Source organism: Euwallacea similis, chromosome 13 (assembly GCF_039881205.1).
Source record: "Euwallacea similis isolate ESF13 chromosome 13, ESF131.1, whole genome shotgun sequence".
NCBI classification, from domain to species: Eukaryota; Metazoa; Arthropoda; class Insecta; order Coleoptera; family Curculionidae; genus Euwallacea; species Euwallacea similis.
In genome coordinates, this window is record NC_089621.1 from 3,098,165 (window position 1) to 3,118,519 (window position 20,355).

General features: G+C 38.8%; 3 protein-coding genes across 8 annotated transcripts in view; 2 read left to right on the forward strand and 1 right to left on the reverse strand.

Annotated features, from left to right (window-relative positions):
• Positions 1-2,795, forward strand: part of Sox102F (transcription factor Sox102F) — a 95,722-nt gene extending 92,927 nt beyond the window's left edge. For 3 of the 4 annotated variants that reach the window (XM_066396309.1, XM_066396308.1, XM_066396310.1), the window contains 2 exons: positions 277-580; positions 670-2,795. In XM_066396309.1, coding sequence (XP_066252406.1) covers positions 277-580; positions 670-1,015 — 650 coding nt within the window. In that variant the 3' untranslated portion in view covers positions 1,016-2,795. The remainder of the gene's footprint in view (positions 1-276; positions 581-669) is intronic. The other variant, XM_066396311.1, reaches the window with a different exon arrangement.
• A 2,274-nt stretch (positions 2,796-5,069) lies between these two features.
• Positions 5,070-17,906, forward strand: LOC136412826 (alpha-N-acetylgalactosaminidase). Of its 3 annotated transcripts, XM_066395996.1 has the most exons (9): positions 5,070-5,239; positions 6,044-6,225; positions 11,186-11,360; positions 11,447-11,708; positions 11,867-12,036; positions 16,992-17,189; positions 17,241-17,405; positions 17,457-17,529; positions 17,705-17,906. In XM_066395996.1, exons 2-9 carry the CDS (start codon positions 6,062-6,064, stop codon positions 17,824-17,826), a joined length of 1,329 nt encoding a protein of 442 aa, XP_066252093.1. In that variant the 5' UTR covers positions 5,070-5,239; positions 6,044-6,061; the 3' UTR covers positions 17,827-17,906. The 3 variants fall into 3 exon arrangements, with proteins under 3 accessions (XP_066252093.1, XP_066252092.1, XP_066252094.1); XM_066395995.1 differs by lacking the exon at positions 5,070-5,239 and having other exon boundaries at positions 5,951-6,225; XM_066395997.1 differs by lacking the exons at positions 5,070-5,239; positions 6,044-6,225 and adding an exon at positions 10,914-11,006 and having other exon boundaries at positions 11,190-11,360.
• On the reverse strand, positions 17,902-20,123 carry Art3 (arginine methyltransferase 3). The gene is made up of 8 exons (XM_066395994.1): positions 19,957-20,123; positions 19,568-19,906; positions 19,397-19,515; positions 19,150-19,338; positions 18,908-19,095; positions 18,622-18,848; positions 18,139-18,498; positions 17,902-18,075 (listed from the first exon to the last, which is right to left on the reverse strand). The coding sequence occupies exons 1-8, from the start codon at positions 19,964-19,966 to the stop codon at positions 17,966-17,968; spliced, it is 1,542 nt and encodes a 513-aa protein (XP_066252091.1). The 5' UTR covers positions 19,967-20,123; the 3' UTR covers positions 17,902-17,965.
• Between the last annotated feature and the right edge of the window lie 232 nt (positions 20,124-20,355).

Genomic DNA, 20,355 nt, shown 5'->3' on the forward strand with positions numbered 1-20,355 from the left:
AATTCACCACCGATCACGATTAGTGTCACAGTAAATGAACCTCGGCTAACTACTTTTAACCTTCAGGTTACGGCTGTAATTTCCCCGGTTAAATAATTACCGGCAATAAAACTGAGTGAGGAAGTTTTTACGATGTAGCATTTGGCATTCAGTCAATTCTGCGCTCGATTTATAGAGTATTATTCTTGATAAAGGCAGGATCAAAAACGAATGCTTTGCAAACATGACAATTATTGTTGAAGACAAAAATGTAAAAACGAATTTATTAAATTTCAGTATGGGGCGCTCCAGATCCGAATTTTAACGAGAACTCGGACAAAGCGAAGATCATTCGTCAGCAGGCGTCGAAACGCGAAAACGAGAACAAACCGCACATAAAACGACCGATGAATGCGTTCATGGTGTGGGCCAAAGATGAAAGGAGGAAAATCCTGAAGGCCTGTCCTGATATGCACAACTCCAATATCTCGAAGATTCTCGGAGCTCGATGGAAAGCCATGTCAAATTCCGAAAAACAACCGTATTATGAGGAGCAATCCAGGCTCTCTAAGCTGCATATGGAGAAGCACCCTGATTATAGGTAAGAAGCTCTTTGGAACTTTGCCGTCCTCGACTAATGCTAATCACAAGGGTCTTTTCAACTAAATTGTTGCTTTCCAAACGAATCAGGTATAGACCTCGCCCGAAGCGCACCTGCATTGTGGATGGCAAGAAGATGCGCATCTCCGAATACAAGATGCTGATGAGGCAACGCAGGCAAGAAATGAGGCAACTGTGGTGTCGCGACGGTACTGATATGAATTTTAGCATATCCTCCTCAGAACTGACCTCGCCTGCAGCCTCATCGTCGGGCAGGCCCTCCCTCACGCCGCCCCTGATGATGAACGGCGCAGGACCCAGTTCCCAGGACCGAGGCTTTTTCTACCCCCAAGACAGTCCTTCGCCGGACGCCCTAAACTTTTCCCAGGACCGTAACGCGTACGATTCGGCCAGTCCTAGGCACGAGGACGAATGAGCCTGGCACAATGGGGAAATGCTTTTCCCAAGCTGGTTTTAAAGCCTAAATTCTGTTAGGTCGATTGTTTGAGTTATAAAGGAATGTGACTAAGCCAAAAGACTCGATTGTACATAGCCCCCTTATTGGTGTTGTAGCTGTACTTGTTATGTACATAATACGCCTAGCGAATAGGTCTTATTTCCCCTCGATTATTTATTATTTGTTTTTATTATTGACGAGTACTATGTTATACATAACATTTTTGTAAATTTTTAAAAATTATTTTTATTACTGCTTACTAGGCTTAGGTATTTCGCCCTTTGTTGTTGGTCAATTATATAACTTTGTGTAAAAAGCAGTATTTTATTTAATAGAAATCCCAAGCTCTATTCGTCGAGCAAACTCTGCCCGGATAGCATGGGGTCAGTAGCAAAAGTGCAATGTACATTGTTAGATGTTTTTATTATACGTTTTTAGTACCTAATCATATTTTAAAGCCAGTACACATAAGCGCACATCATTCTTATTTATTTCGAATCTGTATAGTCATACGCGCCACAATCGTAGTCCCAGAATATGTCCACGTTTTAGCCACCTTGTAGATGGAATTAGTTCACAGAAAATCATGGCAATCAGGCATACATCAGTTTCATTGATATTTTATGTCTCTCTTTTAAACATGTACACCAAAAGAGACAGCAATAAACGAGCTTGGAGGTCTGCCGGCAAAATTCCAGTGTCCAGAAAGTTAATTGCTCTCCTTCGAGTTTTTGACGAAATTCTGCTCTCTCAAAAATTTCTGATTCGTTCGATAGTCAAATGTGAACCCATTTTTATGAATTATTTTTTTATAACACCTTTCATGTGACGTTTATTTATTTCTCCCCATCGCTTATTTCTTTCCAGTATTTGCTGCAGCAGCTCCCAAAATATTCCAAATTTATCTTATCAGGTATTTTCGACTTGGGGGCCACATTCTCTATCCGCAAAGCTTCTTAAAAGGCTCTCTTGCCACGTTGAATTTTATGTTTTGTGAAGTGCCAAAATTATTATTACGAACAAACCGAAACGTGTCATAGCTTTAAAATATAAACCATATTATACAATCACTTTATATATTACAAACAAATATTGTAAATACGAATTCCCTTGGTTACAGTTAAGTATTGAGGTCTTAATATTTAGCACAAGAGGCTGAGTATCGTTGCGAACGCTAGATATACCGGATGTCTCAAATATGTAACAAGCAATTTTTTGTATACACCAGTTCTGAGACGACCGGTATTAATTATTATTGTGATATACCTGACATAATATTAGCGAGGTATGCTGTAAAATTTAGTGTTGTATTTATTAATATAGAAAGTTCTCCGAAAGGTTGTTATGAGTTTTGCTAGTGCTGTATGCTATATTTAGACGACATCCAAAATGAAGTATTTCCTGGTTATTAATACTATTATACCCGCATTAGGGCTATAGTGATCGTAAAGGGATTTGCAGGAAAAGGCCCACGGGCAATCTATAAAGTTTTTGCTTTGATCTCTCGAATTTATTAAAACTGCTTTATAGATTGTTCCCCTTTCTCGCCAATAAGTAGTAAAGAGGCAGCCATATTAAAAGGTGTCCCAAAATTATCCAATTATCTGTAGTTTTCTCAGATTAATAAGGATTATTAATTAATTAAGACTAGCAAAAGTATATTATGAAATTCTGAAACTGAACTATAGCAAATAGATCATTGTTCTTTCTTGTGCCAAAATAAATCGAAATAAAGGATAGAAAAAGATGTATTAAGAAATGCTGGTAGTTTGTTTTTCCTATCACCTGCTTATGTAAAAACTATTGCTAGACAGATCATACATATTTAAGTAAAAATAATGGGAAAGGAATGCAGATTTTTTTTACTCATTAAGAGATTCAACCTTGTTCTATCTGATAGTAGTTAATAATTATGCGATGACGTCTAGTAATTAATTAGACTCCAGCCTTCCGGGATAACTTGACCAGCAGGTTCCAAGCAGGTGAAAATTTCGTAAACGACTTCTTTTATAAGCCCCAAAGAAGTCCTCTTAAGTTCCAGTACTTCAGTAATTAAATAAACCAGGTCATCAATCAACCTGATTCCTCCCCCCTTTTTAATGAATACATTCACGCTGAATTTCTAGGATTCTACCTATATTTTTAATGTTAGAGTTGGCTTACCTATTACACAAATTTACTCTAATCCCCACAGTCTGCTCCCGATATTTATAGATCTGGGAGTATCCCTGATCTAGTGTCAAGTGAACATAAATTGAAATGCTTATTGAATCATTTTTTACCGAAATTTAAATGACTGTGTCGTGTGGGCAATCCATTTATTAATGAAACTACTCCATTACATATAGCTTTCGATTTACTAAATGGTGTGTTATCGATGATTTTTTCCGCAAAAATACATTAAAAAGACTAAAAAACTTTAAACATAATCTGAGTACCAATTAGTAAGGAGCGCATTCCAGCAGAGACCGCTGTAAGCGGATTCCCGCTTTCTCTATCGAATAATTCAGGCAACCCTTGATAGATGGCGCCATAAACATTACTTTCGCCGTTAAGAAATATTTGAGTTCTGTTTAATAATCCAGTCTAGTGCTGTATAACAATAATATTATTCGAAGTAACGTTAGAAGGCATTTTATAGCCCCAAAAAAACTTTCAAAAAAGAAGCGAATCGTTAACTTAAAGAGGAAATTTTGATTTTAATTTAACGAGGCAACCAAAGATTTCATGGAGAGTCTCACGGCATTATGAACATGCAGATAACCTCATAAAATGAATTAATTGGGTTAACTTAGCTAACGGTTAATAAACTGGTAAGCGAATCCTAATGTATTGTTAAGAAATTTGTAACAGCCCTTTAATTGACTTTTTCGGATGGCAAAATAACTTATAAACCGAAAAAATCATCCAATCATCATTCTCTCTATAAGTTTAACGATGAAAACATGATTACATTGACTTTAGAACCGCTCAAAGGCTTTGATACATCAGCGGGAGGAATTAGTTACACGCGCATTCCGGGAGATGGCGGGGTCGCGCTCGGCTTTGTCTTAGTTAAGGTTTTCGTTTTCGCTAATAATTCAACCAACAACCACTAGGTGGCTACGACGAAACGGTTTCACCATTGTCAAGAATCAAACACTCCTCGTTCATGAATTGCAGCAGTGGGATTACAGACGCTCGAAATATATTCACTTATAGGGCATTTTAATTAAATTGTCAGTAAAATATCGCCATTATCACTTATAAATCCTTAAACTTAAAGCAATGGAAACTCTCTGAAAAATCGACTCAGTGTCAGGATTTCAATAAAGGATATTCGAAAAGTGGAAAAGGATTAAGTTATTGTTAACTCCTAGGTGCTAATTGGTGATTTGCACTTTATTTCTGAAAGTTGCGATCTTCTAGCAATTCGCGGTTAAATCCTCTTTAAATCAAAATCATTTCGCAGAAAGCTTTTAATCTGGCGCGAAAAGCTGCATACTAAACCTAACACAACATTGAAGCTCCTAGCGATATAAAGGTTGGGCCTATTTCAAATCACAAAGCGGAACCAATGAAGATTACATTTATTGCAAAATAGCCGGAATTTTAATAGTTAATCGAGCAATGAAGACTACCATTATGGCCCTCTCCGGGTATTATCCTTTCCGACTGGACCGATGACCTACGACTTAATACGGAACATCCGCTCATTTCAACAAAAAATTTGGACAATTACTATTGTTTGGATTATTATTATTATTATTACTATTATGTTTGAACAATTGAGCAATGGATTTTTTATGCAGCCAGCACGGATAATGCGTGCCCTTATTACTGCATACCGGCATATCTAATTTAAAAATGCTCGCAAGGGCGTCAACATTATTCAAATAAATTTACAGCACTTAATCATAATTTATACTTAATTAATGCTCATGTTCACAGTGATCCTTGAAATTGGCAAATTGAGTTGTTTCAGCAACTACATCTCCCCAAATCCCAGAAGCTAGATTGTGCCGAAAACAGTACCAGCTTTGAATCTTGGGTCTACACCAGCAGTACCAGAACCGCGTTAACTTCCATCGCGAATGGACGTAAGACGGTACCGTGAACTGGTCCGCGACATTTCACTTTTACCTTCGTTGAAGTAGACAGTACCGTCGAGTGTGACCGTGAACCGACGAAGAAAACGGTGCCGAAAAATATTTCCTAAATAAGGTAAAGTGCTTTGTACTACTTTTTGATGGGGTCAACTTTTCGGAGATCGAATGGTGGCGATAGTGCGCTGCTCGTGATGAGCAAACTTCGGCGAAATTACAATTTGAGCGGCCGCAGAAGGTGCTTTAACTGCTATCTCTGAAAGCATCAAAGTAGATTGAATCGAAGACCAAAAAGTAAATGTGCGAAGTTTCACTAATGAAGTCCTTTTATAGAGAAGATATCTTTTCTTAAATTATGTATGGACTGTTCGCGAAGCGCCTCTGCAGGCTTGAAATAGATATCGGAAAACGAAACTTTTGTTGTCATTCCAGAGAAAGGTCAACATGAAATCAAAGCAATAATTATCGATCTATTATGTGTTTTCGTACAAAACGAAATAGTGCAAGTAAGACATTATTACGAAATTGCTCGCATGTGGGAACCATTATTCGCTCTGCCCTCATAGTTATGCCCGGTTAATTTGCATGTTTCATATTCTTTTCTAATAGCACTTTCACTTATTATCACGTCTAGAGATTTTTAACATGATGTATGTCCTTAACGGAAACGCTATTACAAAACCAGCACCAAAGCAAAGTGTAACGGTACTTTGTTGTCTCAACAATAAGATTTCATTCTTGCAGTCCGCTCACTCATTCAGCAACATCACCAAATAGAAGGTCGTCTAATCGAAAGAGATAGAGCTAGATTTTGGCACAGGACATGCACGACCACGTTCTTTGAATGGTCGTACTCAGTCAGAAATTGTTGACCCCCGCGCAGGTACCTCCTGGGCATGCCAAAAATCGCTCGTTGTTTCAGGTTAAATTGAAAAGTGAGATGTTGCAAAAATGGACGGGCGTCGGTGCGGTCATAGCTGTCCTCATTAGCGGGAGCGTCGCTTTGGAAAATGGGCTGGCGAGGACGCCGCCTATGGGCTGGTTGGCGTGGGAGCGATTCAGGTGCAACACTGATTGCAAGAACGATCCTGACAACTGCATAAGGTGAGTCATCTGAGGGCACGTTAGGCACGCACGTGAAGTCTGTTACGACAAGTCAATCATTCCCTCTGCCTCAAAGTGAGGCATTAGGGGAAGGTCGGTTAAATTGGACAACTTTTGTTAAATCTGTTTTTTTTTTGGAATAATTTTGAACCGGCAGAGCAAAAAAAACGTTTTTCTTAAAAAATGTCTTGGAACAACAGTAGTAGATAGTTAACTGTTAGCAGTAGTAAATGTAAGTCATGAAATCAAAAAAGCAATTATCGCATATGTTGGGATTGCTGGTGCAAGTTTCATGATTATAATCATGGCAATGTGCACCCCTCAATCAATCCACTTAAGGACCTTTTTGTCTATATAATTAAGTTTACATTTGGCACATTCGTTCTCGTCATACAGCTCTCCGAATCATCTAGAACTAAGATTTTTTCTTCATAGTCTGATTTTTCAGTCGTGCTTTCCTTAATCATTTTCCTACGTTTCTTTACGCGTATCTTTTCCATATTCTGCTTCCCTCTATTTTCTGTTCTCCAAGTCGATGTATTTACTCTATTTTTCTGAGGTTTATGTTTCCTGGGGTTCTGGGGCTGATTTTATCTTTATGTCGCGTCATGAAAGCGTCTACCAAGCTTTACTCACCATTTCTTTTAGGTGACTAAAATTGTTCGGAATAAAATTCTTCTCTGCAATTTGGTAAACTGATCTCCGAACATCTGTAATTGTTAAGCCGAACATATGTTGTTCCAGCTTCAATATGTGGTCAACCACAATATTATCGAATTCTTCTTTGAAAACTGTTGGCCTTCCTTGATTCATTTTCGTATTTTCTTTTGTATCGCCCTTCTCCAAAAGCCTTTTCAAGGCGGTTTTAGGAACTTGCAACCTTGTACACTCATTCTGACTAATACCTTCATTTTTATAATCATGTATTGCATTTCGCAAGTCTTCAAGCTTCCGCTTATAATAGTTATTTTCCGTTATGTGTACAAAAACCATTTGTATCAGTTAAATTGGACCGGTCCACTTTACTCAACTACCTGCGGTCCAATTTATTAAACTGCACAATATTAAAATTGAAAAAAAATTACAACAACATAACCTATAAAAGCCCAAAAAAGATATTTATGTCACTGCAATAAATTGTAGAAAGATAATGAATGTTGCTTATAAATACAAGCGCTAAAAGCTTACCGTTAACTTAACAACCAGAACAAAACACTAAAAATTACATCAGAATGTTCGAAATTAGTATTTTGCAAACGACACACGATCGCGTCAGTTTAAGTGAAACAATAAAATGGTCGACCAACATGAAGTTGCTCCTAATCGTGTGGTGCTGCCAACTCATAAAAATAAAAACTACAATGCTCCCAACTTTCCCCCGCATTTGTGCAAAAATCGAGAATTATTGACATTGCTTAAGAAAAGGCAATTTTGACTACTTATTTTTCATTTACAAATCCAATTATAAAGAAAAACGAAAATCTTCTAAGTGATCAACAGAAACAACAGTCAACCTAACTCGGGAAAAGTTGGCAGGAATTTACTGGCCGACATTGGAACACCCTCCCTGTAGTCCAGATTTATCCGCCTGTGATTATCACATCTTCGGTCGGTTGAAAGAAGTTCTGTCCGAAGGATTTAGCAATAGTTTGAATATTAGAATCAGATCTCAACCACCAAACAGCTCAGATTTGAATGTTTTAGATCTCATTTTTTTTTTAAATGAATTAATTCGCTTCATTATGAGTCATCTCCGAAAAGCATTGAAGAGTTGATTGAGTGCGTGCAATTGGCATTCGATCGATTCAAAAATAATCAACTAACATTATCTTACAACATTATCTTACAACAAAACATTATCTTAACTTTACAAAGTCGTATGGAGCAAGGTCTACCTTTAGCTTGGATGCAAGAATCTAATTTTCTCCTCATTGACTGCCAAACTCTTTCAAAAACACCAGAGTTGTTTCTTATTGAGTTATACCCAGTACTGATCTGATTTTTCAAATCTCCCACATTTTCCACAGGAGTATTAGAAACTAATGACTTTAAATGCTCCCTTAGGAAATAATTTAGGGGGTTTAAGTCCGGGGATGGAACAGGCCATAAATGAGATCCACCTCGACCACGATTCTTTTTACCGATGAAGCGAATTTCTCAAGAAACGGATTGGTCGAGGTGGACCTCACAATCACTGCTTTACTCGAGGTAGTAATTTTCAACAGTTCTTGTAGATTAAGAAGCTTTACACGTAATATTTAGTAATAGAATGTTGTTCTTGTCGAAAAATTTTCCCGCCCTTTATCTTCGGAACAAAGAAGTTTTTCAAAAATCATCAAAGGATTTTGAAAATTTTCCTAGAATAGTCCAGGGAATAACCCCCTGAATTTTTGTCATATGTTTAATGGACACCTTTATTTTGGGACAGAGGGACTACCACGTTCAAGCGTTATTTGAATACGCATCCTGGAATGCTTATTGCCTTAAAGCCTACTCGTAAATAATTCCTAATGCGTATTCTTTAAATGCGAAATTTTGCAAATGTGCTTAAAGAACTACATTTCTCTACAAAACTGATTCCTTCTTACAGACCGGAAAATGCTCAGGGTCAGGGTGACTCAGTTTGGCAATTAATTTAACGCATTTTTGAAGCTAATTTCACACCGGTCAGTACAAATTTTATTTATGGATTTTCCTAATGTGATCTTCATGTTCTCACCTGACTAATTGTAGGAAAAATTCCTTCATCTTAAAAAGCTTGCTTTGGTGGGATCTAGAAGGAAATTGAGTGCTGATTTTCGTTGCTTTTCATATCTTTATTGCGTACAAAAATGGCGCGAGTTTTTCAAATGTAAATAAAACAGAAAAAAAGTTCGGTTCTAAGAAAAGATAAATTAGAAATTATTATTTTTAAAACGACAGAATTGGGAATTTATGCCCATCTGCGCTTATGGAAAGTTTTTTCCCATAAGCATGTAATGACGATTAACTCAGTAAATACGCACAAAAAGTGAAATTTCACATGTGTTTTTCCCAGTAATCCAAATTCTTAAACATTAAAAACCTGTATTTTGAAAGGCCATAAAAACTGAAGAATGTGTATAGATTATTGTAAAACAGGCAACTTTTTAGCCACAATCGGGGTTTATGGCTGTCTTTTTTTATAAGAAAAGTGCAGTTTTCCACCTAAGGACCAAATTATTAATATGCAATTTTCTTAAAAATTTCGAAATTTTTGGGAACATTTTGGAATTTTTAAAGCACTGATTTTGGCTTGAACCGACTGATGTGGCTCCTATATCGACACTCAGTTGAGAACCAGAATTGATTGAAAATGCAGCTTAATTTATTTGCATTTAAAGGCCGCTTGAAAACCGCGGAAGTTGGCGGCAAAGCGATCTGGCATCTTAGGAACTGAGAGAGATATTACCACTCGCCTTGTACGCACTTGTCGAGGTTATCGTGAGGCTAAATTTAACGATTGATTGTTGTGAAACATAAAATTGCTCCACGTATTTATTTCCTCAATATCGACGCTCAAAGTTTCGAAAAAGGGCTGTATCACCCACTCCCTGGAAAATTTCCATGTGGACGGTTGAAATTCAGAAGTGCTATTTTTGGCTTGAATGATGCGATCGTTTTTTTTTCACCTGAAGGCTTGAAAGCTCTACTTGACCATCCAACCGATTGTTTCATGTATACAAGACATTGCCCCCATTTAAACTTCCTCGTATCTCCACTGGTTTCCAAGATTCCAATGGTGAAGGTCGAATTTGAAATGCTCCATATGTACCTGTATTTAGAGCTAGTTTTGAAATCTCAAAAACGGGTAAAAACCGGCTCGGAATGTCGGAAACTAAAAGAGACATCGCAATCCGGTTTATTAAGCATGCCGGAATAATATTGGGAACATTCTCCATAATCAATAAGTGTTGATTTATTAGTTGAATATAGAAAGACAAACGAATTTACTGCTACTCGACTGCCCATTTCTCCTCTCCCCTTTCCTTGTCTATTCTGGGGAGGTACCCCAGTCGAAAAGGGGATTCCCCGACTCTTGGCTTTTAGTAGCAGCGGTAGTAGGAACCTCATTCGACAGTATTTCTTCCCGAGTTGGATCTGTCAGTTTACTTACCATTATCTTATTATTAACTCTAATACCATAATACTGAAAACTTATGAATCCCTAATAAGCTGTTTGCACAGCTTATGAGGACTAAATTTTATATGTCTTTTACGGCATAGTCATTCACCAAAATGTCTACAATTCCCGTTCGAAGGGGGAAAAATAGAGGTGCTTCTAAAAGATAATGATAAAAACCAATTTAACTGAATAATTGTGAAGCAACTTAGCGCAATTATACAGGGAAATGTCAGAACCAATCTTTTGTTATCAAGGCTTTGACTTGAATTACATATCGTTTAATGAATTGGTCATGCATCACTTCAGGTTAAGTGGGCGAAAAAGAACAATTTTTCCTCACATGGAAAGGTCAGTTATCGATGTTTAAGAATTCACTCTTTGGCCAAAGACGCTGTTTTAGCCAGAAACTAAAACAGATTTTCTCGCCATTAAAGCCGCAAATGGAGGGGAAGAACTCTGAGACCTGCACGTGGGCCTCCGCAAATAATTTCTTAGACCCTGCTTGCTACCTAAGAAATGTTGTTTACTGCAGTAAAACGCGCCAAAGTTGTTTTCATTACCGACGCTAAACGCCACACAACGACGGTAATTATTCATAAAAAGCGGCAAGAACATGTGCGACTTACACGTCACATAAGTGCCCAAAGTGAGAAACCGCAAACGGCGAATTAAGGTGTTAAAAATCCTGATTGGTGACATTTTTTCTAATTTATTTAAATTAAATCGCGAAGGACACGCATGAATAATCAATTAAAAACTACGAATTTCTTAAAATAAACTGGGATCAATCTGCTGAACCAAACCGATGAATTTCAGCGAGAATCTCTTCAGGACAATGGCAGATCTCTTAGTGAACGAAGGTTATGCCAATGTGGGTTACGAATACATAAACGTCGACGACTGCTGGTTGGAAAAAGAAAGAAACCAATACGGCGAATTAGTACCTGATAGAACCAGATTCCCCAGAGGAATGAAAGCTTTAGCCGATTATGTAAGTTGGTTAGTTATTTTGATTTTATCTTGCCGCTACCAGCTACACCTAACTGTAACATTTACATACCAATCCCTATCCATCAGGTGCACTCAAAAGGCTTAAAATTCGGCATCTATGAAGATTTCGGGAATTACACTTGCGCAGGGTACCCAGGAGTGATCGGGAACCTACAACAAGACGCCGAGACCTTCGCCTCCTGGGACGTGGACTACGTAAAACTGGACGGCTGTTACGCCCATCCCAGCGAAATGGACAGGGGGTACCCGGAGTTCGGATTCTACTTGAATCGGACGGGAAGATCCATGATCTACAGCTGCAGCTGGCCGGTGTACCAGATTTACGCAGGTACCAACATTTTTGGACATTAATCCGGGCCAATGACACAACACTTTTGCTTGCGTGCACACAGGTCGGCCTTGTTTCATATTTTAATATGCACAGTTCTAGTTTTAATACACCTGCAATTAATTTATTGTCGAACAGGTTTTACGTGTGACTTTCAGGGATGGCCCCGAATTTCACTTCGATTATTCAGAGCTGCAACATGTGGAGGAACTTCGACGACATCCAGGACTCTTGGGCCAGCGTCGAAAGTATCATCGACTATTACGGGAATAATCAGGATGTCATTGTGCCAAATGCTGGACCGGGACACTGGAACGATCCAGATATGGTGAGGCGGTAGATTTAGACGCAAAAAGGCCCCAAATTTTAGCTAAATAACTCACGAATGACTTGCGAGCCGGGGCTGTAAAGAACCGCTCGAGGACAGTCGTCAAAGGTTTAACACCCTGCATTTCAGAAGCGAAAAGTTCAATTGAAAACATCCTGTGTGTGCTCAGGCTACTTTACGTCTTCGAAGATTTCGAGTCACAAAATTCAAATATCAGCTGCACTTTTTAGCCCAACTTCGCAGTCTTAGAATTTTTTAACTCTTACCGTTTACTGGATAATTTTTTAATTTTAAAACTAGGTTAAAGTCAGTGGCGATGTAACAATTTTGAGAGCTTTTGACCAATATTTAAAACCCCACATGGCGCTTGATTTAAATTCATATTTAAATTCTTGCAAAATTGGTCTACTACGACTCTGTCTTTTAGCGAAAACTTCAAAATATCGTGTTTTTACAAACTGATTTAAGCTTTAAAAAATCGATTGCACCCACTGGCGTTTGCAACAGACTCTGAAGGTTTTAACGATTTTTAGGATACACGATTTAAATTTCTTTTAACCCTTTTCAAATCCGTCTGGTACGGCTCTGGCTTATGTGTTAAAAAAGTTAGTTTTTAGATGCTCAGTCTTGAATTTTAACCCACTTGAAGTCATGGTCAGTACTGCCCGGATATCCTAAAGCTCGTTTGAAAATTCTAGATTTTTAAAATTCTCTGAGAGCAGTGACGTGGGGATTTTCGAGCAAATGCATCGAATCTATTTAAAATCTTTCTGATTTTTCTGCATTTTTAGCTGTTTTCAACCCTCTTTGTTACAACCATAGATTGTTCGAAGCTCCAAATTCAACCTTTGTCTAACCTGGCTTAGCCCGTCTCTGATCTTTGGGAAGAAAACTTGAAAACTCGAGCTTATTCAATTTTTTTTTACGCGGCTCTGACTTCTACTCAAATTCGTAGCTCAAGGGCTGAGTTTAGCTCAACGGCGTAGCGCAAATCCGAGACATTTTGGTAACTTTTAAGGGTGCGACGTTCCAAATTAGCTCAATTCGATCCATTTTGAAGTATCTCTGGTACGACCCCGAGTGCTCAAATTTAAAAATATACTGAAAGTTCCTGAAAAATGTTTTAAACGTGGATTTTTTAATGACGCATTTTCACTCAATTGTGCCCTTCCCGGACGCGTTGCGGTGCGACCCAGTTTTTCGCAAAACCGCCGGTCCATGCCAAAAGAGAAAATATCCTAGATGTTTTGTAATATGCTTGATGAGGTTTTCTGATGCTGCAACTTTCGGAGGTAAATAATTATCCGGCAGCACCAGCTTTACGAGGAGTACCAAATTGGGCGACAGAAAACACACAAGCGCACCAACGTTGACGGGGAGCGTTGATTAAAAATTTCACCCAGGGCGCCGGACTCGCTGAGGCCGGCCCTGTTATCAGGCAATGTGATGCCGATCAGGATGTTTGCTTCGATAATGAATTTCCCCTAAATTGCATATAATTTCGATTCCAACACGCACTCGCATTTCATCGAATTGCCATTAAAACCGAGCTGATTTCTTGAAGTACTTTTAGTTATGTAAAATGTTGCAGCAAATATGTCAACAGGACATTGCATAATGGATTTTATTAGTCGACAACTAGTGGCAATCGTCAATGGCAATTTAACTACAGGAAGTCAGTTATTTAAGACGTCGAAACTTAGACATCAGAGAAAGTAATTAAAGCGGCCTGTGCAAGAGATATTGAACTATTATTTCCCCCCTCGCATTCAAATCGAAGGCCTTTCCATTAGAGCAAAAAAGCGGATGATAAGCCCATCGGAGTGTCGCGCGACGAAATGAAATTGCCCGTAGGTAAATTTCACGGTAAAAGTGTGAATAAGGCATATCGGGGAAAATGCAGCTGTCGATAACAAACCACTTTCTAATCAATATTTCGATTAAAATCGGAATACTCATCGTGGGTTCGGCCCCAACAGCGGTCTTGGCGGCTTCAGGGACGCGCGAGCACCGCGAAAACGACAGCGGGCGCAACATAACTTTGCGCTTTTCAGTATTTAAAAATGAAAAAACGTTCGGACCCGTCGATTCGAGGGGGACAAGTTTTTATCGTACTTTCAACCCTCCAACTTCAACCCCTACGCAGGGGTAACACCCCCAATATTTTTAACAGCAATCGGCGTCAAGTGAAAGCTCACTTTAAAGGGAATTATACTCTGATTATCACTTCCAAGGTGGAGGCCGCTGCCATCATCCCCGCAGATCTGACAACTTGTCAAAGTCTGTGGGGAAAAGCTTCTAGTTGAAAAGTGATTTGTCGGAATAAGAGATGCAGATTTCAGGACTCAATTCAAAGTGAGAGTTAAAACGTGAAACATCGTTTAGTCGTTTCGAAGGAGGTGAGTTTCGACCCAAAAATTTAAAAGGCACGTTGCTTTATTTGTAACTTTTCTCTTAGAAAAGATGGGGAAATGGTGAAAAAAAGGAAAAAAATGAAACATCACTTTTCTGATCAATTTATTAATCGATGAAAACGACCGTTTACCTCCATGCAATAAAATCAGTTTTGTTCAAAGCGTTGGCTTGCGTTACGTAACATCTCGGGTGTAATATGGTGGCATTTATGAATTATACGATTAGAGGTAAGACTCGCGATTCGATGATATCTCACGTTTAAAGGTCTTCCCGCCCTCATTTTGAAGTCTGCAGCTCTTATTCCTACAAATTAGTTATCCACTCGAAGCTTTTTTTCCCTACAGACTTTGACAAGCTATCAGATCAACGGGGATGATAGCGGTGACCTCGAACTCGGAGGTGATAATCAGAGTGCAATTCCCTTTAAAATGAGGTATCGCTCGACGCCCCTTGTCATTGAAAGTAGCGGGGGGAACCGTCGCCCTTGTTCAGGGATTGAAAGCCTAATAGAAATCGTCCCCCTCGAACCAAAAATCGTGGGGTCTGGGAGTTTTTACCCATTCCCATTTTGATTGCTGGAAGTCCAGGTGCAAGTCCTCGTCGGGCCGTCCTGTACGATAACTGCAGTTTAAACGTTTCAATGGCACGGCTGTACAGGTTTGGCCGCTGCAAGAGGTCCCCTACAGCACTACAGCCATTCATAACTTTCTATTATTGGCAATAAAGGAATAAAATTTTCGATCTTTGGCAAATCTGCCCGACCGTTTTCAAATCGCTTCACTTAGTGAGCGAACTGTACGATATGTTACAAGGTGATCCAGTTTCGTTGCTCCGCTATTTAGTTCCTGATTGTTAAAGCACGTTATTTATGTAATGAAGCTGAAATATGTGAAACCCTGAAGCAGCTGAACTACCGTTAAAATCGCCTCAATAGGCGCTTGTATTTATTTACGCGTGGAAAGTAAATATGGCATGAGATGCGAGGATGGCTCTCTGAGGCCTAGCGGTGTTTTCCTCATAAAACAATTTTTACAGTCGCTACTTAAGGAGAATTATGTACATATTTGACATAGCGGATATATGGGTTATGCATGTGCTTACATGGGACGGTGGCAACAGCCATGAAGCACCTTTCAGCGCTATCAGATTGAAGCAAGACCCCCTGAGACTGTGATGGTTGTCGCAATAGGCGATAAGTTGCAAAATTATATTAATAAGCGGGCGAAATTTGCCCCATCGTATCATAGGTCGCATTGCGTGTGTAACGGATGATTGTAAGCTGAAAATCCGAATTAATATAATCATTTGTAAAGCTTAGCGTCACGAAGCAGTTTGAACGCGACCGCCGAACCTCCGCTTACAACACTTAGACCGTGGCCAAATTATATAACCGTTATTGCTTATTAAAACAAATATTTAATGATAATAAGTGTATGAAACGCGATCGACAGATTGCGGAGGAAACAATCGACAATGGCGTTAATAATTGCGACTAATTAATAATAATGTCTTTGCCATAAGAGAGATTAACAGTGGGTGAAATTGCATGCAAGTGCTTATGCAAGTTGCGCGGTGGGAGGGGAACGAAGATTATACAGGGTGTTGCACACGTTTGGTTTCCGCCCAGCGGCGGGGAGCGATCTCCAAATGATTCAGCACTTTATTCGTTGCTCGAAGTTTCTCTTCAAATTTCTCGAGTACGGCCCTGAGCGGAAAAAATCAAATTCAAAAAACTCAATTTTGGACACCTTCCTGGGCGTTGGAGCAACTTTAGGAGCTTTTGATTAGCTTCCCAACGATCAATATCGAAAGAAACGCGAATTTCTCTGAATTTTTATAAATTTTCCGTTTTTTCAAATTTGCAAAAAAATTGTCTTTGCACCACTCTTTTAAATCCGACCTCTTGAACTGCTTTTTTTTGGTTTTGAAGCGGACGAAGCGGATGCGTTAATCGCTATCCCTTTGATGTTGGTGTTGCTCGTCCTATAAGTGTGGGATTCACCCTGAGGAAACCCGGGGAATACCCACTAAACCCCCCGTTTCTATTTTGAGACCCCCATCAAAGATTACTTCAGATTCGAGGTGGTATTTTTTCTGGTTCTCAAGGTCTCTGCTGCTGCTCGCGAGTCCACCCTTCTCCCATGCTCATCTTCATCACTGCCTCCAGGTACCCTTCGACGGCATCCCAATGTCCCTCTAATTTGAGCAGGAGTTTAGCGCTAAATTCCTCCATGCAAGCAGTACTGTCCTTAACTACTGACTACTGCAAAACAGACCCATACCACATTGCTCACAAGGCCGTGCCTGCAGCTTCCAACTTAATTTACTTCTTATCGTAACTGGTCTCCTACTTTTCAAGCCAAATCCGAATAATTCACCTGAAGCCAATAACCCAGATCATGCATTAGAATTTTCTCCCAACCCACCTTAATCAAAACGTAAATCTATGCTAATCTATGCCCAAAAATTACCACGCGTAGCTTAACGTTATTAAAATTCCTACGTTTCAGTGATAAATTAAACCTGTAATTTTGTTTCAGTTAATTATTGGAAATTTCGGTCTGAGCTACGAACAGAGTAAGACCCAAATGGCCCTTTGGGCTATATTAGCCGCGCCCTTACTCATGTCCGTTGATCTCCGAACTATCAGACCTGAATACAAAGCCATATTGCAGAACAAGAAGATCATATCCGTGGATCAAGACCCGTTGGGGATCCAGGGGAGGAGGATCTATAAGGTTCGTTAGGACTTATTTGACTAAAGCATTTTTGATAATTAACACTTCCAGCACAAAGGCATAGAGATATGGTCAAGGCCCATCACACCATTGTACCAAAACTACTTTTCCTATGCAATAGCTTTTGTGAATAGGAGAACCGATGGAACGCCCTCAGACGTTGCTGTGACGTTGAAAGAGCTAGGACTGACCTCCCCCACTGGGTACTCTGTAGAGGTACGAATTCATTCACTTCCATGAGCAGATTTTTATCTCGATATATTAAAGGATCTGTACGAAGACGTGGATTATGGAGTGCTTTCGCCACAAACCAAAATCAAGGTGAAGGTTAATCCCTCAGGTAAGTGCCAGTTTCTATAAAGATTATGAAACTTAATGACTTCTTATGGTGATTTAAACTTGGACCTGAATAGGGTAATTATAATAACCCAATTCCCACACAAAATCGCTCAATTCAAATGAAATGAATCGCGCAATGATCTTAACATTAGAGACTGTCATTAAGAATTTTTTAGGTGTGGTGATATTGCGTGCAGATGTGCAGTCCGATTACGACCGAAGGGTGTACTATACGACGCAGAGGACGCCCTACAACCCCCTCAACCAAGTATTTAGGATAAGAAATAACGATTTTTAATTTATGGGTTTTTTTAAATAAATTATTTCGTAGTTTAAGAGCGTTTGTAAATTTTTTTAAGTAAAAGTTAGTAAAATCTTTTTGAGTTCTTTATTGGGTATTAAAAACATTTATCAATTCCATCAATATTGTGAAAGAACTAATCAATTACAAAATCGTATTTGGTCCCATCCAGGATCAAAACCACTGATAGCCCTCGAAGATTCTTCCGGAGTCTTGAACACTCAATTGAACACTTAATAGACTCGCCTACAAAATTAAAAAAAACAAACAATTATAACGCATTCGCTCCACAGCAGATTCGATTCATACCTTCTTTCAGTGATCTTACGTCTTTTAAATAAAAGACAGTTTGCTGCCAATGGGTTTTAGTTGCTTGCGGTCCCGTTGAGAATTTCACCTTAGAGGGCAAATCAAAGAACGTGTCAAAATAGCCAGCGATGGCAGTTAAATCTCCGCCTTTCAAGGCGGTTAAAGTGAAGGTTTTCTTAAAGTTACAGACATAGCTGTCGCAAGTGGAAATGTCGATTTCTGATACCACTACAGAGTTGGTAAGAATTTTGTCTTCTGGGACAGTTTCCACATGGGCATCCAGGAGGATTTCAGGCTTCATACATTTCATTGAAAAGCCATAAACTTGGTCCCAGAAGTTAACAACACTGTCATATCTTTCTGGAAAGAAGGTAAATGATTTGAATTGATTTGAATAAACCTGGTACTTATTTAAGATTACATGGTATGTACAAAATAAAAATTATCTAAAGGAGTCTATAAGTCTTAGCTTACTATACTTACCTCTGTCACAAACTCCCACCAAACTTATTTTGCACCTGTTGGGCAAAAGCAACCCCCCAGCATTCAGATACTTGTTCCTTGCAAATATCACACTATCCAACATACCCTCAAAAAGTAAAAAATATCCCATCCACTCTGACACTATTATATCAACTTTCTCAAAGGGTAAACTAGTTTTCTCCAATTGTCCTTTAACTAACTGAATTTTGTCTTGCAAAGAATTTTCTCTGAGAAATATTTTCAGATGTATTCATATTGCAGTAAATTAATTTGAAAATAAATTTACCTAACTATATCCATGGCTTTATAAACTACATCAGATTGATCAACCCCTATCACAGTACTTGCACCTGCTTTGGCACAAAACATTGAAAGAATCCCAGTTCCACAACCCACGTCAAGAACTATTTTTCCATCAAAAGCTTGGGAATTATTCAAAATTGCATCCCTGTAACTTTCAGTTCTAACTTTATCCTGAAATTATTTTCATCCTCACCTCTCAATTAAAACATAAAAGTTCCTACTTACATTTAACATTTGATGGTGAATATCAAAGTGTGAATATGAATTAAAATAATCAGCACTTTCAGTTATTGTTGAATCAAAAACAGTGGTTTTTCCTCCAGGTTCCCCACTATCAACCAAACATCTAGTTACTTGCCTCATTTTCTCCATATCTTTTTTATAACTTTCTATTAACATTTCCTTTTGTTTAAACTGCAATATTACACACAATAAACTTCACACACACCCTTTTGATTTAAAAACCTATAACCTGCAAATTAAGATCATGGATGTGCCTTTGTAAGTCTGCAAAGCTGAGATTACTAATTGGAGTTTTACCATCTACTGCATAATGTGGGGTTGAGGGGGCGCTGCCCAAATCATCGAAATCTATAAAACCATCATGAATTCCCAAGAAGCAAAAGCACTCATCAACACTAACCATACATGAGCCAAGGCTCCATATCTCCCGGCTTTAAATAACAATCATCATCCCAAAGGGCCACATTGGTCTCTAGCATTATCTCAGGTTCAGGTTTTTGCAACCTGATATAGTTTATCATTTTTATGTATGAATAGCAGTCCATGTTGTACTTGTTTTTTAGGACTAAAAGATCGAAATTGTGGGCTGTGCGGCAGTGGTCTAAGGCGACTGCTATAGTGTGAAATTGCAAAGGGCAAAAGAGGCAGGTGGTCTGCTCGCCTCCAACCTCCATTTCGTCCCACCCGTCCGAGTCCTCTTCATCGGACTTGGGACATGTTGGAGATGAATCTGGAAAGGCTGAAATTACGGTGATTTTAAATGGATGAGGTAGATTTATGTGGACGTACCTTCTGCCATGTTTGATAATTAGTGGAAACTAATAAAATCTTTGTTGGCCCTCACTGAGAAAGAATGAAAAATCGATTCAAATCCAATAAAAATAAATGAGGAAATTAAGGTTAGGGCACGGCAATACAGAATGAGGTTAGAATAAACTTTCAAATCTAATAGCGTTTTCGAGTTACCATTTTTGGGCAAACCGAGATCATATAATGAATTATTAGTGTATTTGACTTAACCAATAAAGAGCGAGGCAACAGTGGATTTCCATTAGTCGTTCTAAGATTGCTACGTTTGTGGGCTTAATCGGTTTTGTTGCGAATAAACAATAATTTAATTCACTTGCGTTGTGGTTATTTACACAATATACGATTTAACGTATTTATAAAGTTTCATAACTTTAACTT

What these genes read in the sequence shown, in the direction of transcription:
- Art3 (XM_066395994.1), bottom strand. An exon ending in TCCATGATCTTAATTTGCAG is followed by an intron (nt 19,339 to 19,396) that starts GTTATAGGTTTT and finishes GTAATATTGCAG; the next exon opens with TTTAAACAAAAGGAAATGTT. An exon ending in CGTAAGATCACTGAAAGAAG is followed by an intron (nt 18,076 to 18,138) that starts GTATGAATCGAA and finishes TTAATTTTGTAG; the next exon opens with GCGAGTCTATTAAGTGTTCA.
- LOC136412826 (XM_066395995.1), top strand. Translation starts at nt 5,966, where the DNA reads ATGGTCGTACTCAGTCAGAAATTGTTGACCCCCGCGCAGGTACCTCCT. An exon ending in TGAAAGCTTTAGCCGATTAT is followed by an intron (nt 11,361 to 11,446) that starts GTAAGTTGGTTA and finishes CCTATCCATCAG; the next exon opens with GTGCACTCAAAAGGCTTAAA. An exon ending in GGTGAAGGTTAATCCCTCAG is followed by an intron (nt 17,530 to 17,704) that starts GTAAGTGCCAGT and finishes AGAATTTTTTAG; the next exon opens with GTGTGGTGATATTGCGTGCA.